At 39.4% G+C, this 20,951-nt stretch overlaps 1 protein-coding gene across 3 annotated transcripts in view; it reads right to left on the reverse strand.

Moving 5' to 3' along the window:
* arhgap9 (Rho GTPase activating protein 9) overlaps positions 1-20,951 on the reverse strand; it is an 88,376-nt gene that overhangs the window by 13,450 nt on the left and 53,975 nt on the right. The window contains exons 8-18 of one of the 3 annotated variants that reach the window (XM_088338818.1): positions 18,958-19,104; positions 18,801-18,884; positions 15,957-16,018; positions 15,053-15,140; positions 13,366-13,461; positions 13,181-13,279; positions 12,989-13,094; positions 9,980-10,339; positions 5,497-5,595; positions 5,005-5,082; positions 431-565 (exon numbers count right to left, since the gene is read on the reverse strand). In XM_088338818.1, the coding sequence (XP_088194944.1) occupies positions 431-565; positions 5,005-5,082; positions 5,497-5,595; positions 9,980-10,339; positions 12,989-13,094; positions 13,181-13,279; positions 13,366-13,461; positions 15,053-15,140; positions 15,957-16,018; positions 18,801-18,884; positions 18,958-19,104 (1,354 nt within the window). The remainder of the gene's footprint in view (positions 1-430; positions 566-5,004; positions 5,083-5,496; positions 5,596-9,979; positions 10,340-12,988; positions 13,095-13,180; positions 13,280-13,365; positions 13,462-15,052; positions 15,141-15,956; positions 16,019-18,800; positions 18,885-18,957; positions 19,105-20,951) is intronic. The other 2 variants (XM_088338820.1, XM_088338819.1) reach the window with 2 other exon arrangements.

The raw sequence follows: 20,951 nt of genomic DNA on the forward strand, positions 1-20,951 counted from the left end.
TAAGGTCTTGGGAACCTCCTGTGTGGGTTCAAATCCAGCTACCGGACTACCGTTGTGGAGTTTGTATGTTCTCCCCGTGCTTGCTTGGGTTTCCTCCGGGCACTCCGGTTTCCTCCCACATTCCAAAGACATGCATTTCAGGTGGATTGGCTGGTCCAACTTGTCCTTAAGTGTGAATGAGCAAGCGAGTTGTCTGTCCCTGTGTGCCCTGCGATTGGCTGGCAACCAGTTCAGGGTGTCCCCTGCCCACTGCCCGATAATTGCTGGGATGAGATGAGATGATGAGTATAATAAGATTTGGATTTGTGGATTATGATTAACTGCAGTTTTGACGTGTTGACCTATGACGGCATTCCAAAAACACTACGATTCAGTTCCTTCAGTGGAATTGTTAGCCAATCAAAAATGGTAGGCCCCCGATCCTACTTACTGACAGTGTCCACTACATCGCCGAAGAACTTGTAGGGCACCAGTGGCTCAGGAAGCTCTCGGAAAAAAAGCTTCAGCGCTCCTGTGATGACGTGGATGTCCTCCCACTCGCTCTCGTCCAGGTTGAGCTTCGTTTCTGGAGGGAGACACGGGTGAGAATCTAAGATTTGGGAAAAATAAGAAGGCGCTGGGAACGAGGACATATTCTAAGCCTTGTCAAAGATGCTGAGTGAAAGCAAGAGAAAGTATATTTATCACATTGCTTAAGCATAGTAGCCGGACCACTTTTCGTTTCCTTCACTAGGTGGCAGGCTTTGCCTGCTGCAAGAAAAAGCAAAAAGCCTGAAAAACAAATTGCGCTTAACGGATGTCTTAGACCCGAGCCACCCAACAAAACAACATACAGCATCATGATGTTTCCTTTCCTTCTGCTCTTAGGGGGTCCAATACAAGTAGTTAAGAACTACTGTACATGCAAACAAAACCAGAAAAAACACTCAAGACAAAGAATTTGAAATTGCAGAGGCAAGCTGGGAGAAAAAGAATGAAAATTGCCGATCCATTAGGGTCTACCTTGCACCAACTCTGCTGGGAACATGTAACGACCATCAGTGGTCACTGCTCGCTCTAACAAAAAACAACAAGAACAGCAATCCAAATGTTAGAAAATAACGTATCTACTATGTAATGGGGAATAAAACAAGGCTACTGCAATACATTCCAAATGGGTGTTTTAGTTTACCAAACAGCTGGACTGTTTTCTTATCCCGTGGACGTAAAAAGTCTACAAACCCTCTTCAAATGCCCGTCAAAGGATGAGATTGCATGAGTGAACTTACCTGTAACTAAGGCTATGTTCAGAATAACCGATCACATTTAAACTTCGTAAAAACAATAAAGGGGATAATAAAGGGAGTGTCAGCAGACACCTGCCAACAAACTAATGAGAATAGTCTAAACTACAGCCCAGGGGCCATTTTTTGGCCCGCTGATGATAAAAACAGTAAAGTCAACTCCCGTGTAGTCATTGTGGCCAATACTACATATCAATATCACTTGTGGATAGAATTCTATTGATTTTGCAAAAAAACTGTTTATGTTTTTGAATACATGTACATGCCTTAAATTGTCGAATTAATATTTTTCCAGAATATTACATTTAATTCAAGGGAATATATCATTCTTCTAATTTCAATTTCCTGAATCTAAATAGCAAATATAGGGGAATTTAATACCTTAAAGCAAAGGTGTCAAACTCATTTTAACTCGGGGGGCCACACGATAGAACAAACATTTTGTCGGGGGCCGGACTAGTAGATTAAAGAGAAAGAAAAAGAGAGATAAAGGAATGAGAGAAAGAGGGAGGGAAAAGAAGAGAGAGGGCAGGACCAAGAAAAAGAGAGAGGGGCAGAGCGTGAGAAACAAAACAGAAAAAGAGAAGTCGTGAGAGAGGGGGAAAGAAAGGGAGAGGAAGAAAGAAATCCAAAGAGAAATAGAAAGACAGAAGGAAAGAAAAGAGAAAAGAAAGCGCAAATGGTCTGAAGAGAGAAAAAGAAAAGAGAGAAAAGGAAAAAAGGAAGTTAGAGCAAAATAAGTTAAAAAGACACGGAGAGAGAAAGAGACAAAGAGCAACAAAGGAAGAGAAAAAGAGAGACACAGAGAGTGAAAGAGACAGAGACAGAGTGGGAGAAAAAGGGTGGAAAAGAAAGAGAGAGAGAGAGTGAGAGAAATAAATACAAGTACGGTGTCTTTGTGAGAGGCACCTAGCTTTGGCAACATCAAGTTGACATAATTGAACCTGCAGCTTTTTTTTCTCTTGCGCTTCTCTGAGTGTTGCCTCGCGGGCCGGATTCAATCCCTTAGTAGGCCTGTTCTGGCCCGGGGGCCGCCTGTTTGACACATGTTCCTTAAAGCAACAGTGTGTAATATATAGTGCCTCCTAGTGGTAGAAAATATTTTCATTAAGAAAAAAACAAAAAAACAACAACAACATGATTTGAATCTTAGGCAGATAAATGAAATATTAAACTGATGTTATTTTAAACAAAGGAAAATTGAGAAATTTCTATTAATTTTCCGCAGTGGATTCTCCACTTAGGTCCCCACCATTATTGTCAGGCTGTATGCCACCACACTATCCTCTGAGTATTTGGGGCATTGGTGTCAAAGATCAGAACAGAAAACAGGACCCACTCACGTAACGTTACTCACAGTTTATTGGGGAGAAGAGAAAGGAGCACACACTCGATCCAGAGATCGTTGGTCGCGGGGAGTACATTGCTCGAAACGCGGAAGTGGTATTTCCGTGGTGAGCGAAGGCAGAGTCGAGAGCGGGGGAAAAACAAATCGATGGCCGGGAGGAAAACAAGAACAAAAACACAGGACAGACGAAAACAGGGCTTGCTGAGTCAAAACGGAGATTCGCAGACGAACCGACAAAAAACGACTGACAGGACAGCGTTTAAATACTGACAGGGAGCAATCTGTCATCGAGCTCCAGCTGGTGCCCACAGGCGGGGCCAATTGGGCACCATGGCAACCGTGACAATTGAGGCTTTAAAAAAAGACTGGTATCGATACAAATAACATCTAATCTTCGATCGGGATCGGTTCTTACTTACCAGTGGTAAATTACTTTGGAATTGTGTCGAAATGTATTAGAATAAACCCCTTACGCTGAGGGTAGTAGTAGATTGCTGTGTGAAATTAAGATGCTAGGATGCTGGCTGACATCCTAAACTGACGTACGCGGTGCAGGGCTGCTACATATTGAATTAAAAAAAGAGCATCTTGTGGCCATCTTCGGAAATACGGGTGGGTGTAATCCAGATGTTACTTTAACAATACGGGTCAACTTAAAACCATATTAAAACGACCAAACTATTTTTAAATAACGTAGTAATTTTGTCGTATTGTAAACGATATGTAAAGAAAAAAGCTATTTGGGTTTCTGATTACAAACAAAACCACCTACAGTACATGCAGACTGTGATAGTTATTTTCGGTAATGCAATTAAAATAAACGAAACAGGGTTCCTACAGCTTGAGGCAAGTGAAGTTCAAGACTTTTTAAGACTTGTTTAATGCTTCTTGAAATCAAATTCAAGACCAAGGCGACAAGAAAATAACACAAGTGAAACAAAACAAAAAAAAACACGAATATTACTTGCACACAATACATTGTGCCTCGTTCACAGATTTTAGCCATGGCGGAAAGACTTCTCATGTCTTTAGTTGCTAAACCTTTTCAGTAAAAACAAATATTAATCTTAATAACGTGTTCATATTTTTAAGACTTTGGAAAATTGTATTTAAGACATTTTGATGCCAATTAAGGCCTTATTCTTCAAATAAAGAACTCAATGCCTTTTAAGACTTTTCAAAGATCTGCGAGAACCCAGAAAAATGTCATATTTTCTGGATTTATAATAAATAGACATTGAAAGCCTTTTGGCCCAAATAAGCAAAGTTAAACCAATAAGAGACTTCTTTTTGATTTGAATTTGGAATGTCAAACATTTTTGCGTTTTCAATTGCATTACAGAAAAAATAAAAATAAAATAATGAAGCTGATTAAGTTTGCACTACAGAGAAAAATCTTGCATATGATTTAGCTGATTTTGATTTTTTTTTTTACTTTCCTTAAAATAATCTGAAAAATGGAACCTAGTAAACCGTGTTTTTGGTTACCCCGGCAGATATTTTTTACTCATTTTAAGTTTTTTTAAGTTTTTTTCTAAAAAATGAAAAATGAAACAATAATAAAACTTCGAGAACAGGTTAAACGTTTTACAAAATTACTAACCAACATGTATAACCTGTGTTAACTCCTGAGCCATGGTGTGTCATGATTACTCATGACACACACCTGTGCCCGCTCGTTTGGTTCCAGCTGCTCTTGGTTACCTGATTGGTTCCCCCTCCTATTTAAGCCCAGTCCTGTCGCTCGCTCTTTGTCTGTTCATCAGCAAACCTCTGGTTACACAAGGCAAGAATTTTGACTCTGATTCCCATCGGTCCCGTTTTATCTCCCGTTTTCCACTCGTCTGTTCCGGATTTCCGCGTTTGTCTCCGGCTACGTTCTGATTTCCCGTCCCGGCTAACGACCCGTTTTTTGACCCCGACCACGTTCTGATCTCCCGTCCCGGCTAATGACCTGTTTTTCCCGTCCAACCACCTTCCGCTCTCCGGAAAATCCACTTCCGCATTCCGAACACGCTCCGATCCCGTGAGCGGCTTGCTTCCCTCGTCCAGCGAGCACCGGAACGCTGGCGCTGATTTTTCCTCTATACCTCAATAAACTTGTGAGTAACGTTACGCATCTGGGTCCTCCTTCTGTTCTGGTCCTGACAGGGTGATCACAAAAACTTTCAATTTAGGCAACATGACAATTTATGCATTAAAACAAAACAAAAACATGATGTTTGTGGCAGGAATTATTTTTTAAATATTTTTAACAAACAATGTGCTTTGAGATTTTTGGATGAAAAAATGGATGCCTTGGCTAAAATGTTTGGGAAACACTGCATTAAACAATCAAAGATTTGAAGGCTGAACGCAAGCATAAATCCTCACCGTGGTTAACCAGATAGCGTAACTTCTGAATGACCGCCAAGTTCCCAGAAACTCTGTAGATGCCGTCAGTGTCCAAACCTGTCAAATTATAACACAACACACACATTTTCAAAAAGCATATATTTTGATTGGGCTAGAATAAAGAAAGACAATGACTTCTGGTCTGAATTTGAATTTCATTTATCGCAAAAATGTGTAGTATAAGGCAGGCAAAATTGAAATAGGAATTTAGCTTGCTGGAATGCTTTGTCAGCTTGATAGTCCAATAAACAAATAGGCACAAATATTCCTTTACAAATAAGAAAAGGAAACAGTAGCCTCAGCAGAGATGAGAAATCAGGACTTGAATTTTCTCTTACACTGGATATTGTAAAATATTCCTCTGCAGGAAGGCACGTCATCTATATTTCATCACACGGCAGAAATAAAGCAGAAAGCTTCCCTATGTGGACGCACAGGACGGTTCGGACGCTGCCTTTTCCAAGTACGTACCTCTTTTCTCCACCGTCTCCGTGCACAGCCTGACGAAGCGAGGAACCGTGCTCTTTTCCCGCTCGCACAGCATCTCCAGACGGCATCCGAACACTTGATCTGATGGACGCCCGTGAACGCACAAACAACTAGATTACAATATTGCAAACAATGCTGATGTTATCAATAACAACAAAGACTATTTATTCTATTCTATATACAGGGCTTTCCAAGATGTTCGACTCTCTTTCGTAGGCCAGTGATTTTGCCAATTTTTGTTGGAATGACCCCAAATTTGGCAAGTCTAGCTTTTCAGTTTAAGAAATGCCATTCACTTCAAAAAAATACATTTTGTATGTTAGAGTACGCAGGGTTGGGTAGGGTTACTTTAACTTGATTACTTTATTTATTTAGATATTCTATATAACACACTACAGTGGGCATTTGCACGTCACACTGGGTATTTGTATATTGTATTCTTTTTGCTTTATTATTGTATTGTTCTCAACTCAGGGATGCTGCTGGAAATGTGAATTTCCCTCCGGGGATGAATAAAGTATCTATCTATCTATCTATCTTTGAATTACTTTTGGATTGCTCCAATACCAAATATGCTTATAAAAGAAAAAAAAAACTAAATATGAATAAAATTACTAAATTTTGTGCAGGCTTGGGGAGTAACGGAATACATGGAACGGCAAAAAGGATGTTGGCAAGCTGTTCGGATTTATTTTCATTTTGTTAGTCGCATTTTATGTTAGTTTTGACGGAGATCAAAGAGATCAAAGCCAGGAGAGAAAGCTTACCACGTGTTGTGAGTCATAATTGTATTCATATTTAGTTTTTTTTTTGTCTTTTATTAGCATATTTGGTATTGGAGTAATCCAAAAGTAATTGAAAAGTAATCAAGTTAAAGTAACCCTACCCAACCCTGGGAGTACGGTAGGACTCAGTCACTAAAGACAGAGCAGCTTGCCTTCTTCACAAATTTTGCTAAAAAGGCAACTACAAAACAAATTAAAACTTGGCACCAATGAATTTAAAAAAGGGCTGCTTATGCTTAAGTCCAATTCGCCAAGAGGGCCATAAACATCAGCAGAGGCAAAGGAGAAGGTTTGTAAAGCCTTTTTGCGCAGTCCTAAGTAGAGTGAATGTGGAAACCCTCATTCCACAAACAGCACAGGAATCAAAGAAAAAACGATTGTGATTTAAAACTTACAAGCTTCAGCTTGTTTAGGCCTTGAAGGAATGTGATGCGCAAAAAAGTAACGAATTTCATGTTGAAATCCTAGATAAACTCGAGGAAAGATCAGCTAGTTTTTAGTGATAAAGCCAAGTTTCATACAAATGGCAATGTTAACGCACATACAGACTCCACATGTGAAGAGTCTCAAGGGGTGCTCATATTAAACATTCATGAATTAATGAAAGTCATAGAAACAACAAATATCTGTATTATTTCTTTGACATTTAACCAATAAAACGTATCACCTTCAACAAAAAGTTTATTTAGCTTCATTAGAATTCTGTCACCATGGCATCCAATTGGCCGAGCTTGTGTGTCACGGTTGCCATGGCGCCCAATTGGCCCTGCTCGTGTGGCGCCAGCTGCAGCTTGTTGACAGATTGGCTCCCTGTCAGTATTTAAACTCTGTCCTGTCAGTCCCCTTTTGTCGGTCTGTCTTCAAATTACCGTTTTTACACGGCAAGCCCTTTTTCGCCTGTCCTGTGTTTTTGCTCCTGTTTTTCTCCAGCTACGATCTGTTTGATCTCGACAACGTCTGCTCTCCCATCCTGAATTACTACCTGTTTTGATCTCGACCACGTCGGTTCTCCCTTCCCGAATAACGACCCATTTTCACGTTTTTGCTCTTCTATCCTGGCTACTGAACCGATTTTTTCCGTTCCCGACACTGCCATCGCTCGCCACAGAAGTCCCACTTCCGCGTTCAGAGCGACCTGCTTCCCGCGTCCAGCGATCACCGGATCGTGGGTGCAACCCTTTCCTTTCTTCTAATAAAACTGAGAGAAACGTTACGCGAGTGGGTCCCGTCTCTGTTCTTGTCCTGACAAATTCGTCAAGTAGTTGGGAAAATGTGAATTCTGAATGGGATCACCTATTTTGGAACACTCTGTACAGTATATCATTTATTTCCAGGAAAACAAACAAATAGGATTTTACAAATAAATATACTGTATATTTTAAAAAAATGAAGTCATAATGCGGGCAGCACGGCGGCGCAGTGGTTAGCGCGTGTGCGGCACAGTTCTGAGGTCGTGGGAACCTCCTGAGTGGGTTCAAATCCAGCTCCCGGCCTTACTGTGCGAAGTTTGTATGTTCTCCCCGTGCTTGCGTGGGTTTCCTCCGGGCACTCCGGTTTCCTCCCACATTCCAAAAAAAACATGCATTTCAGGTGAATTGGCCGGTCCAAATTGTCCCTAGGTGAGACTGAGCGAGTGAGTTGTCTGTCCCCGTGTGCCCTGCGATTGGCTGGCAACCAGTCCAGGGTGTCCCCTGCCCACTGCCCGATGATTGCTGGGATGGGCTCCAGCATCCCCGCGACCCTACTGAGGATAAGCGGTGCAGCTGATGAGATGGGATGAGAAGTCATAATGCAAATGTATTCTAAATAAGGTCGAAAAAACTAAAATGTTGAGCAGCATAATGCTTGAAATTTTACCCATTTTAGTGGGCCGCTATTTCATCACAGCTGCTTCTTCGTAAAACTTCCTCAGATTTTTTAATAAAGTGCGGGATTTTCTGCTTCTAAAAGTGCATATAATATTACGATAAAAACGTTTTGTTTTTTACTTTATTTTGATATACATATATTTTTTAGCTCATGTCTGACGTAAGAAAAAAAACCTATTGGCAAACCGTTTTCACATTTTCATAATTTTTCTTTAATATGAATTATTATTGTAATAAATATTTTTTCCTACAATTTATATTGTCAATGATTTTAAACAAAATATTTAGGTAATATTTTGTACATTATTTATCTTTATTTTTGTAGTAAAATAGGATAAAGTGACAGGGTGTATTATTTGACCACTAGATGTCACTATGTCGTATAGTGCAACTGACAACAAGTGCTAAAAGCAGTAAGAACAATCCAAACTAGGGAGCCTCAAAGTGACCACCGCACCATTTCTCTCCTCATTTTTTTGCCCTGACATTTTTCAGGTTTCCCGTAGCAGCAAAATGGCCAACAATAATGTCAGCTCTCCCTAGGTGAGGCTCCTTGGCACTATAATAATCGCAATAGTTGAACCGTAATATGGCGAGGCAACGCTGACCCAAAATAAGACAGACTGTGACCTATCAAAGGGTAGAACGTTTTTGATCATTTTAAATACCGGTAAATATAATCTCGGTAGAACATACTTCTTAAAATGAGCAAAATTATGAAGAAATGCTAGATAGTTTTGTCATTTTAATGATAATTTCTCTTATTCTATTTGACAAACAATATGAAAAAAACAACATATTACGATTATGATTACGAATAATATGAAACATTTATTACATATGTGGTAAAAAAAATCAATTTTCGCAGTGTAGGTCTACAAGTATTTTGAAGAATGCAATGCCTCTTCTTCATTCATTCTTCTTTTCTTTTCTTCTTCTTATGTGATCGTTCATGTATTTTTGTTTCTTTTATAATCAATATTTGTTTTGTTTTTGTCAGAACCAGAACAGGAGGAGGACCCAGATGCGTAACGTTTCTCACACAAGCTTTTTTTTTACACAAACGCCAGTGATTCTGCGATCGCTGGGCGGAAGTGGTAAGGCAGAAGTCTGGCGTGGAACAACAGGAAGCCAGAGGCCTACGAGATCGATACCAGATACAAGAGCAGATACCAGAATGAGTGGGGTCGATAACGGACAGGACGGGACAGACAGGATCGATACCAGATACACGAGCAGATACCGGACGGACGGGGTTGATACCAGACAGGACGGGACAGACGGGATTGATACCAGACACTGGGGACTGGAGTCCGATATCAAACAGGACGAGATCGACGGGAACGATACCCGATACTGGAGATTGTAGCAAGGTATCAAACAGGACGAGATAGATGGGATCGATACCAGACAGTGGAGACTGAAGTCCAATATCAAACAGGACGAGATCGATACCGGACAGTATACACAGACAGGATGCCGGACAGAGTCAAAACACACGTCTTGCGGGTGCAGAGGTTCGTTGACAGACTGACAAAGGGTGAGTGAGAGAACTGAGCTTAAATAGGAGGGAAGCCAATCAGTCAACGAGCCGCAGCTGGCGCCAAACGGGCGAGGCCAATTGGGGGCAATGGCAACCGTGACAGTTTTTTTCAAAGAATTAAGTTTAACCACCTTTAATAGTTATAAGTCCAATTTTACTGTAGGATTAAGTTTAAAACATATAGAAAAATCAGAGCATTAATACTTAGACTGACATAATCCTGAGAGATGATACATTTCCTTTTCATTTTGTATTTATGTGTTGTGTACCTTTAATAAGCCCTTTCTCCTGCAGGGCCTGCAGAGGAGGCCTCTTCAGAATGAGCTTCTTCAGCCGGGTTTTCACCCTCTTCTTCTCCGTGTTCTCCAAGTTAGATGCCGAGCGAGGGACTGCCAGGGTGGGAAGGGATGGAGAAGAGGAAGAAGAGGAGAAGAAGGAGGAGGAGGTGAGTGCGGGGTACCCCAGCAGATGTGAGGGAATGGTGGTGAGGATGAAAAGTGGGAGTGCCGGGCGACGGCGGAGGTGAGACGAGGCCGATGGCGGGATGAGCTGCCACGGCGGCCATGCTAAAATGTAAGCGGGCTGGATGGACGAGAGGATGGAAGAGAGGATGGCGGGGTGCAAGAAGCCTGCGTGGAGGTGGAGAGAAAGTGATGAAGATGACGAGGTCGGGACAATAAGTGGCAGACTTTGGCATAACCTGGCTATAGTGAGAAGCCTTTTTGAAAAAATGGATGGATAGACAAATGTAATGGTATATATCCTAAAAAATAATATATACATGAGGTTTTACAGTATATTAATTTGGAAAAAGCCAATAAAACACAATATATCACATCAAAAAGAAATGTGGTCCCTCTTAAACATAATTGGGTTAGGGCTTATTGACTGAAAAGGAAGAAAAGATCGGGCGACCATGAGGACACCTCACAGCAGTGGGCCATTGGGCGACTATGCCTCCCTGACTCCCAGTTGTGTTTGTATTATCTTATGCACATATAAGCCTATGATTCCAGTAACGAATTTTACACTTCTAAATTTGGCCTACATGCGAGTTTATACAGTAAGTCCTTATTTTGAAAGCGAGGAAATATAGTAAATTATTATTTGTAAATGAATCGATAGTGGATTAAACAGGAGAAAATCTTTAAAAAAAACAATTGAAAAATGAAGGCAATTATCGTTATATTTTCGCTTGAAGAAGAGTTATTTCTTAACATTTTGGGGGTCATTTTTGCACTTTTTTCATTCCATTCATGCAAAAAATACAAAATGAAAAAATTTAACATAAGTCTTAAAGAATGAGAATAGCAGCGACAAAATAGAAATATGATTATACACACATGAAACATGTTATATTCATTTTTTGTCTATATATAGACCATTTACCCAAATTGTTTTTTAATTAATTCAGCAAATTAATATAAGAACTCAAAACTAAAATCTGGCTAGCTCAGAAGGTTTTTTTTAAATAATGTATTTGACAAACGCCCGGATAAATAGAATAAATACAGGATAAAGTAGCAAGTAAAAGAAAAATCTACACTTTTTTTATTAGTATCTCCAACCTCAGTGGAACTGTTTAAATCTAAGCTTAAAACACACTTCTACTCTATAGCTTATGATTGGCCTACATTTCCTGTTGACAATATTTGTGTATTATTTATTATTGCAACATCCGTTGCAGCCTGGTCATCCTGGAGTGGGGATTACCTCATGTGCGGTCCCTTCTCAAGGTTTCTTCGTTTACCTCATGTTGAGGTTTTTGAGTTTTTCCTTGCCATCAGGTAGGTTTTAGATCAGGGGATGGTGTAATAATAGTCTGTAGTTTGCAATAATCTGTGGTCTGTGCAGCCTTTTGAGACTCCTTGTGATTAAGGGCTATACAAATAAACACGACTTGACTTGACTAGTGGCGTTGTACTTTCTGTTATACGATTTATTACATTTTTTAACAGTTAGTGGCCTGGATAAAAAGTTGTGAATCTGATCCGCGGGCCACAGTTTTCCCACGCCTGCTTTAGGAAGTTTATAAACGTAAAACTAATTCATTTTTCCAGGAAAGTCGCAAAGTCCAGACAAACGTTCCAGAAATAGGATGTTTCTGCATTATATTTACCGTATTTTACGCACTATAAGGCGCACCTAGAAGCCTTTATTTTTTTCAAAAGCTGACCATGCGCCTTATAATACAGTGCACCTTATATATGGATCAATATTAAGTCGCAAAGTCTTGCAACTAAGGCAAGCAGCCGCCGAATAGATTTTACCCCGAAGGCGAAGTAGTCCGCGGTGTATGCTGGGATTTATATACCGGCGTTTCATTTCCTAACCAATGTGTCAATCATCATTTGAATCAGTCACTATTGGCTAAAGTTATTCAGAGGTAAAGGGGGCGGATCCTTTTTATCATTTACAGGCTCGCATAGTCACATAATAATAATCACACGTTGGGTTGCACTACGGCATAGAGAAAACGTTATTTTAATATTCTGTATTTGTAAATATTTTACTCTCCTGGATTTTACTACACTCACGGCTGTAAGAAGACCATGGTTACGTATCATTATTGAACGTGATGGCTGCAAGAGAACTTAGGTGAGCTATGCGGCTTTATATGTTCCCGGTATCTCGTTTTAGAACGATCTTGATGTTTCTGTGATGAGTCTATTTTTAAACTAAATTCAATTCAAAGTGTTTATTGTCATATGCATAGTAAAGAACCCCGTTTCCCTGCACAATGAAATTCTTACTTTGATGTTCACACAGTTGCCAGCGAAAAAGAAAATAGAAACTAAGAAATCGTTGGCATTTCTTGAATCCCGAGAGTTTAAACTTCCTAATGATATGCGGAATGATGCATTTGAGTGATTGGTGACATCGTACAGACACTGTTTCCGTACATGTCTGAGACACGTATTTGCTTCTTTGCAAGCTTTGGGAATGTTAAGGGGGTAATAAGTTTGACTGAACTATCTGACTGTTTTCTCGACGTTCCCATTGTAGCGCCCTATAATCCGATTCGCCTTATGTATGGAAAATATAGGACCAAAAACTATTTTTTGGGGGTGCGCCCTATAACCCGGTGCGCCTTATAGTGCGGAAAGTACGGTAATCATCGTTTATCAATCCTTTATTATAACAACAATCATTACAACTACACTGCGCATTATTTGTAGTAAAGTACACGATTGCAGAAGCAAGAAGACGTTAAAATAGAGTAAAAGAAAGATGGGCGAACAAAGAATGAAACCAAAATTGCAAATGGCGGCGCTCACGAGACGTTCTCCTGTCGTCTTCGTCGCCACTGTGGTCCAGCATCTCCACGCTGCCCGCCCTCCTCAAGGAGTACAGGAGAACGTTGTCTAGCGGGTTTTCACGGTCCTGGATAACCGCGTAAAAAAAAAATAGTAATAATTCAAACTGATTTAGGCTTGAGGGCGAAAATTCCCAAAGGTTTTGTCTCTCACAAGCCTGTCAATGACGTTCTGGATAGTGCGATACCATTCCCTGATCAGAGAGTCAGTCTCCGACTGAAGCAGGAATTCATTGCCTGTGACTGTTCGCAGCTGGAAAACACACAAAAATAATTTGGTTGTCCGTGAAGGAGTCAAATACAGCGTTAGTCATCCATCTAATTTTGTTTTTTACTGACCTTGAAGACGTTCTTCTTGCTGGAGAGTTCATTGGCCCAGTGAAGCTTGGCTCCTCTTAAGTCAACGCTGCTTTCCGGACGACTGTTTCCTGGTTTCTGTCGTTTAAAAATAATGATAAACAGAAGAAGGTTCCTACAGTTTAAGGCAAGTTCAATTCAGGACTTAAGACTTTTTTTTAATGCCTTAAGAAATCAAGTTTGAGAAAAGAAAACAAAAACACCACATGAATAAAAGGAAATTTTAAGCGAATGTTAATGTCTATTTTTTTTAAATCACAATGTTTTCCAGTTGAAAACTTTCCAACTGAAAAATAAAGCACTCTCCAGAGTTTCAGACCTGGAAAACAATAAATCAAAAGGATGTTTACTGTACGGCGCCATTAGCTCAGGAGGTAGAGCGTTCGATTCCTCCGGCTCCTCCGTGTTAAATGTCAAAGTGCCCTTGGGCAAGACACTGAATCCCTAATGCCCCCAACTAGCAGGTAGGTGCCTTGCATGGCTGACTCCATATTGGTGTGTGAGTGTGTGTGTGAATGGGTAAGTGTGAAGCACATTTTAAAGCACGTTGGGAGGTCTTCATTGACTTGAAAAGCGATATATAAATGCAGACATTTACCTCATGGATCATCAGTGAAAGTTCAAACAAAGTTCAGTTCAAAAATATATAATTTTATTAATGTGTTTAACATTTTTAATGACATTTTAATTCAAACTAACTTATTTTTTAGAATAATGAATTCAATGCCTTTCAAGATTTTTCAAGGATCCACAGAAAACCCTATAGCAGTGGTCCCCAAACTACGGCCCGCGGGCCAGATGCGGCCCACCTCCACATTTGGTCCGGCTCCCTGAACAATACCAGAAAGCATTTTGATATTTTTTTTCATATATGTGTATTTGTATTTGATGATAAAGTTGGACTTTTGCAATAAACTGTTCCTTAGTTATGAACTAATTTCATTATTAACTATTAGTAACTATTTCATACGGCGTAACAAGGGTTGCTGACTAGTTAAAATGTTATATTTTGGGATTTTGATGTTGTTTTGCAAAGCAGAAAAACCAGTACCAGTATATCACCACTAGATGACATAGTCTCACAGGTCAGAGAAGGGTGTTTGGGGCAAGTCTCACGGGACCTCACGTGATTTAATGAGACTTGTTCAATAAATCACTCTTAATGTCAAAAAGTAAATGGTGTCGTGTGAGACTGACATTTACCATCTATTTTGCAGGTGAGATGTACAATATTTTTTTACACTTAGGCACTCCTGCAATCATCACACTTTTTCTGTTACAAACATCAGAGAAGGGAAAAGTTATGTGGCCCTCACAGGAAAAAGTTTGGGGACTCCTGCCCTATAGGAATCTGTATTTTGTTGGAAACATCCCCCTTTTCTGTTTGGGTTTGTATTGAACTACAGACTTTTTACCATGTATGCTCTCTCAAAAACTATGGGTGCTAACCATTAGCATGTAAGGTATATGATGTTTGTTTGCTGACATTCAACAGGATAAGTTTACCTCACGAAAAAAAATCGAATACAAATGTGGTTGCTATTTATGTTGACTTCAAACAGGTGTGGCAAGAAAAGAAAAGTTAGATTTTTCAGAATCCTAAACATTTGATAAAGTTGTTGTGGAGTGCATTCTTAGTTCTATTCTCAATTCTTTGTCAGGGTCTTACCCAGCTGGAAGGCGTTTGTGATTTTGGATCTTTGAAGAAAACCAAACTGTTTCCCACCAAAACCACCCAGGATGGGCTCCAGTTTTTTCTGTAAGAAGAGTACACTCATTCCAAAGTCCGACAAACATTTTTCAGTTTCCCACAATAATTGATCATGATATTTTTTCCTAAATTTTCATTGGTATGCTCTATAAAGCCTTTTTTCTATCAAAATAAGTATAAGCCAACATCACATCTAAAATTGCTTTAAAATAGCCACATACTAAAAGAAATATGTACCCAAAATACTTGTACATAAAATACGATATTCATTTAAATGTATATATAATAAACATTAATATTGGTAATAAAGATAAAAATAAACAATTTTACACCATTTACCATGCATGAGCAGCACTTCAATGTATACAATTATCCTATTTCGCAATCATTTCCTTTTTAGACTTTTCCTTAAACTTATCTCTAATTATTATCGGCAAAAAGGCAATAAAACACACAAAATCACAGTAAATGAGATGAGGTCCCTCTCAAACACAATTGGGATGAAGCCGATTGACTTAAAAGGAAGAAGAGATCGCCCGAGGGGGGAGCATGAACACAACGTGCAATTGTGGACACGAGATGGAGGCTGAGATATAGTTTGAAATTTGGTTTACGCGAACATATACAGTAACCAATTTCCAATTTTCATTTAAAATGGTAAATTATAGTAAATAAAATTGATTACATAAATTTAAAATTAAAAGTGTCTTTTGTATCATTAAATTATCCTCAATGCGCCCCTTAGTTTGGATACCTCTGATTTATTTGGTATTATTACATCGCTATGTGAGATTTTTTCAGTTTGAGACTTTTTTTCATTTACATTGTTTTGCATGAATCTTCTGTATAAATCTCTACTCACCTGAGTTTCCGGCCTCCTTCTGCGATCTTAGTCTTGTTAAGCAGACCAGCTTTCTCCAATTCCTGCCAGCAGACATGATGCAAAATTAGTTTTCTAAAGTCGTTTGTCTCTGGAATACTTTCACAAATTGGGTCTGTCTTTTTCCTCAAATATCATTTTCCTCTTCTGTGACTTGGTGTGGATACATTTTCATTTTTTATTTTACGAGTTAAATACCCGCTATTTTAAAGGCTCAACATGAAAAAAAAAAAAATAAATAAAGGTTGGAATAACAGATACTTGATAACTAGTAGCATGTGGTAGGGTTCGAGTCAGATTTTGAAATACCGGTACTCTAAATGAATCTACATATTATCCATTATTTGATTGAGAGTGCAAAAAAGCAATATATAAACTGTAGCACATAGAAAAAAAAGTATGTTTTTTGCCACACCTTAACTTATAAATGAAAAATATTAACAACAAACTGATAATATGGATTAGACCACAGGTGTCAAACAGGGGGGCCGCGGGCCAGATCAGGCCCGCTAAGGGATTGAACCCGGCCCACGAGACAACACTCACAGAAGCGCAAGAGAAAAACAAGCTGCAGGTTGAAATATGTCAACTTGATGTTGCCAAAGCCAGGTGCCTCTCACTGTACTTGTATGTATTTATTTCTCTCTCTCTCTGTCTCTCTCTCTCTCTCTTCCACCCCTTTCCTCCCACTCTGTCTCTGTCTCTTTCACTCTGTGTGTTTCTTTTTTTCACTTCCTTTGTTGCTCTTTGTCTCTTTCTCTCTCTGTGTCTTTTAACCTCTCTAACTTCCTTTTTTCATTTTCTCTCTTTTCTCTTTCTCTCTTCATACCCTTCGCGCTTTCTTTTCTCTTTTCTGTCCTTCTGTCTTTCTATTTCTCTTTGGATTTCTTTCTTCCTCTCCCTTTCTTTCCCCCCTCTCTCACGACTTTTTATCTTTTGTTTCTCACGCTCTCTTACTCTCTCTCATTTTCTTTCTTTGTCCCTCCCTCTCTTATTTCTTTATAGCTTTTTCTTTCTCTTTAATCTACTAGTCCGGCCCCCGGTTCGAATGTTTGTTCTATCGTGTGGCCCCTGAGTTAAAATGAGTTTGACACCCCTGGATTAGTAACAAAAAAGTACTAGTAAAATAAATGTTCACGCTTGTTGCCAGTGTACCCAACATTCAAATAGCTAGCTACATTCTTCTATGCTAAGACTTACTTGCCTCTCCTGACTGCATGTCACTGTTGATAATGTAATATATGTGTGTGTGTGTGCTGACAATACCTAACCAAGTTCAAAGAGCCTTTATATTTTTTTTCACCACTTACTAACACTTTATCACAGTTGTTCGAAACTCGGAACACATTATGAAGCAGCATATGGGCAGCGGGGTGGAGAGTGATTTCATGTTCATCTTTGTGTTTTTCTGTTAGTATTGCTTGAAAATAGTGGAAGCAAGAAAAGGCCTATTTCAAGTACAGTCCGAACACCAACCCAAACCCTCAAAAAGATGAAAAAACGACTTACCGTAAATTCCGGACTATAAGCCGCTACTTTTTTCCCAAATGTTCAGCCCTGCGGCTTATTCAGTGAAGCGGCCAATTTATGTAATTTTTCTAATGGCCACCAGCGGCACTCGAGTACAAAAGGTAAAATTTAGACCGGTGGAATTGTGCGCCAAGGTAGACTGCATCCTCGTAGTTTATGTTAGTTTATTGTCCGTATGACAGAGGACAGAGGTTCGTTCCGATTATGAGGAAGACACCCTTGATGGCGATAGATATGAGGAGAAAGACGAAGACGGTTTACCGTGAATTTCGCAATTGCGATACAGCTTGTTTTAACAGCTACGCTTTGTGCGTTGCGAGCGTGTTAGGAGTAGCGTGGTGGTACCTTTCACAGGCACGGTTTGGGATGAAAGTTATATTATTATTATTAAAGCTTTGAAAACTCTCTCGGTGTACCGTCTTTCTTTGTAAATATGTGTAACCATGTATAATATGTACTTGCAACTGTATATTTTTGTAATGTATCTATTTTAGAGACTTATTGTGATATGTTTTCTACGAGCGAATCAAAAAGAAGGGGCGGAGCAAATGCGGGCTGACGGGAAGTGGGGTAAAGCTGAGTTAAATCTCTTTGTTGTTGCAGCGGACAATAGTGGATATATATTTTTCCCACCCTTAACTTTGGAAATATACATTTTTTTCGTTGGATTACTTTCAACGGGACCTGGACTTTAAAGGTTTGCATTAAATTCTAACTACCGGTATCATTTTCCGTTCATGTTGCCGATTGTGGTGGATGGATTGTGTATTATATTTGCAGTTACAATCGCGGCACCTAAGGTCAGGTTTGGGATAAACTTGTGACTGTGTTACATGTTTAAATGTTGGCGCATGCGGCTTATATACAGGTGCGGCTTGTGTAAGGACAAAACCAATAATCTCCGCAAAATGTGGTGCGTGCGGCTTATAATCAGGTGCGCTCTATAGTCCGCATTTTACGGTAATTCAAGCGTATCTAGGAAAGGCACATACTTGCACGTGCCACACAAGCAGCTTAACAGAGGCTGACTTAAGCCACAAGATGGTATCAGTGAGTGGAAAAATGGAAGGTTATCGACATTACCTTTGACTATTACCCTAAAATCTGACAAAAACTTTATTCTCAAACAGTTCACAATGACAGCAGTATCATTAGGGAATGGGGACAAACGACTTCAAAAGTTCCTGTTGGGCCTTTCATGTGCAGAAAAGAGGAAGTCCTTGAAAACTATCATTCAACACAAGAAGGAATAAATGGAAGTTTTGATGTGGGAGCAAAAAGTGGTTTCTCCCTCACCGGAGTGTCGCCGTCACCGTCCGGAGAGCTCTCAGGAGACGGCGGCTCCACCACGATGTTGGTGACATTGCAGGGCGTGTCTCTCTGGACAAACGGAAAAGGAAACGGGCTTAAAGAAAAACTAAACGGAGGGACGCACAGGTGAGGCTCGGTGTACCTTGCCGTTCTCGGGCAGGGTCATTGACTGCGAATGTGAAAGAAGCATTTTGGCGTCATGCTTGGGTGCGCAATAGAGACCCGGGGGCCCGGCGGTGCCAAGCGCCATCGTGCTTATGGTGTCGGAGGATGCGGCGCGCTGCATGCTCTTCAAAAATAAGGGCAAGATGCAACAAAGAAAGAAAGAAAGTGTAATATTGAAATCTGTCACAGCAAATATACTGTAGTCATAGTGAAATATATGCCACATAAATAAGTGATCCAGTGTTTCCCATACGTAGGAAAATTCTGGCAGAATTTAATTAGTCCCGCCAGAATGTCAAAAACTTGTTGTAGTGTCGTTGATATGACACTGAGCTATACCATCTAGGACGGACTGTAACCACAGTCATCGTGTATTTAAATCTTTAATTTCCTTCATTGGACAGTGAAAGCTGCAAAGGTACAATGCAATGCATAGAGACCTTGTGCAAATAATGCATATAATCTCCGTGCATACGCTTTACATGCCATGAGGCTCTTTAACTCCACCCGGGGGAGTAAAAGCCCACATTGAACCACACCACCACATTGCATATTACCCTATTTTTATTACAGTGTGTATTTTATGTAGCACTATTTAAATACTCTATATCAACACGTTACATTGGGTATTTATGTATTACATTCCTTTTACTTTATTATTGTTTTATTTTCAACACAAGGATACTGCTGGAAGTGTGAATTACCCTACGGAGATGAATAAAGTATCTATCTATCTACATCTGTCTAAACTATTACAAGATATAGTTGTTTATACATCATATACCAGTATACACTTTTAGAAACCTATAGCATTGTCTTGTTAATTCTTCAACATGGATGAGGATGGATTGGACATGCAACAGCCCTGTCAGCCATCGTCTGAGTCTTTGTGTATGTTGAGCTGGCGGAACCGTGTGACGCGAGAAACCCGGAAGTAGTAGTATTTTGTTACACTTTTCAACTTAAAGCTCAAATAAACACAAAATATTTATGTAGGACACATCCTGTTTAACTTATATCTATTTTTGGACTTGTATTGCATTTTAAACACAATAATTTATGCATTAAAGAAAAACAATTGCCGTAAGGGCAACACACTTGTTCTATTAAAAAATGTAACAATATTTTTAAACATACGTGTGAATGCGAGGCCGCACAGAGGCTGGGTGGTTACCATGTCTTTGTGCTTTGTGGGTGTGACTTGCTTGCTGTGTCATTGGTGTATTTGTGATTCAGTAGTTAACATTCATCATAAATATAGCTTCGTGATTTTGCGCTAGAAATGCACCAGATTGATGTGTTTAAATTTGAAATGTATATAGCTTTCTTCCGTCGGAATATGCCCCCGGATCCATTTGACTCTAGACCAGGAATCAGGAACGTTTTTGACCCAAAGAGCCATAAAAGCAAAATATTTTGATTGTTTTTCTTAAGTCACACCATAATTTTTTAAAATCAAAATTGCACAAAAACCTTAAACCCGCCTTCCAGACAAAAGTTGATTCGACAGCTAATTTTATTTTACTGTGTGACGTTTGATAATTTGAAAACTAAACGATTGATTAGTACTATCATGTGGAGGGTACCTGTAAGTGTTTTCTAATTGTGATCAGTGCATTTTGGCAAAATACATTTCTTTTGTTGAAATGCCTAATCCAATTTGTGAAAAAGTGTTTTAGTAGCATGTTATAAACACAACAAAATGTCATTAAACTGTTGAGCAGTGAAGATGGCTTGTTTTTAAAAGCATTCAATTGTTTGTAAATCGTTCTCTAATTTCGATCTCCAGTGTATGTCAAGTATTTAAATACTGCATGATTGATGTGTTCATTTATTTATATGGCACATATTTGTACGCTTTTATTTCTACATAAAACAGGATTAGTCCTCCATAATCACAAACCATCATGCAAATACATTCACACAAAAGGAACTTTTCATGCCACGGCATCCATTTTTAAAGTACGCTTT

This window comes from Urocampus carinirostris, chromosome 6, assembly GCF_059441175.1.
Source record: "Urocampus carinirostris isolate Australia breed hairy pipefish chromosome 6, RoL_Ucar_1.0, whole genome shotgun sequence".
Classification (NCBI taxonomy): domain Eukaryota; kingdom Metazoa; phylum Chordata; class Actinopteri; order Syngnathiformes; family Syngnathidae; genus Urocampus; species Urocampus carinirostris.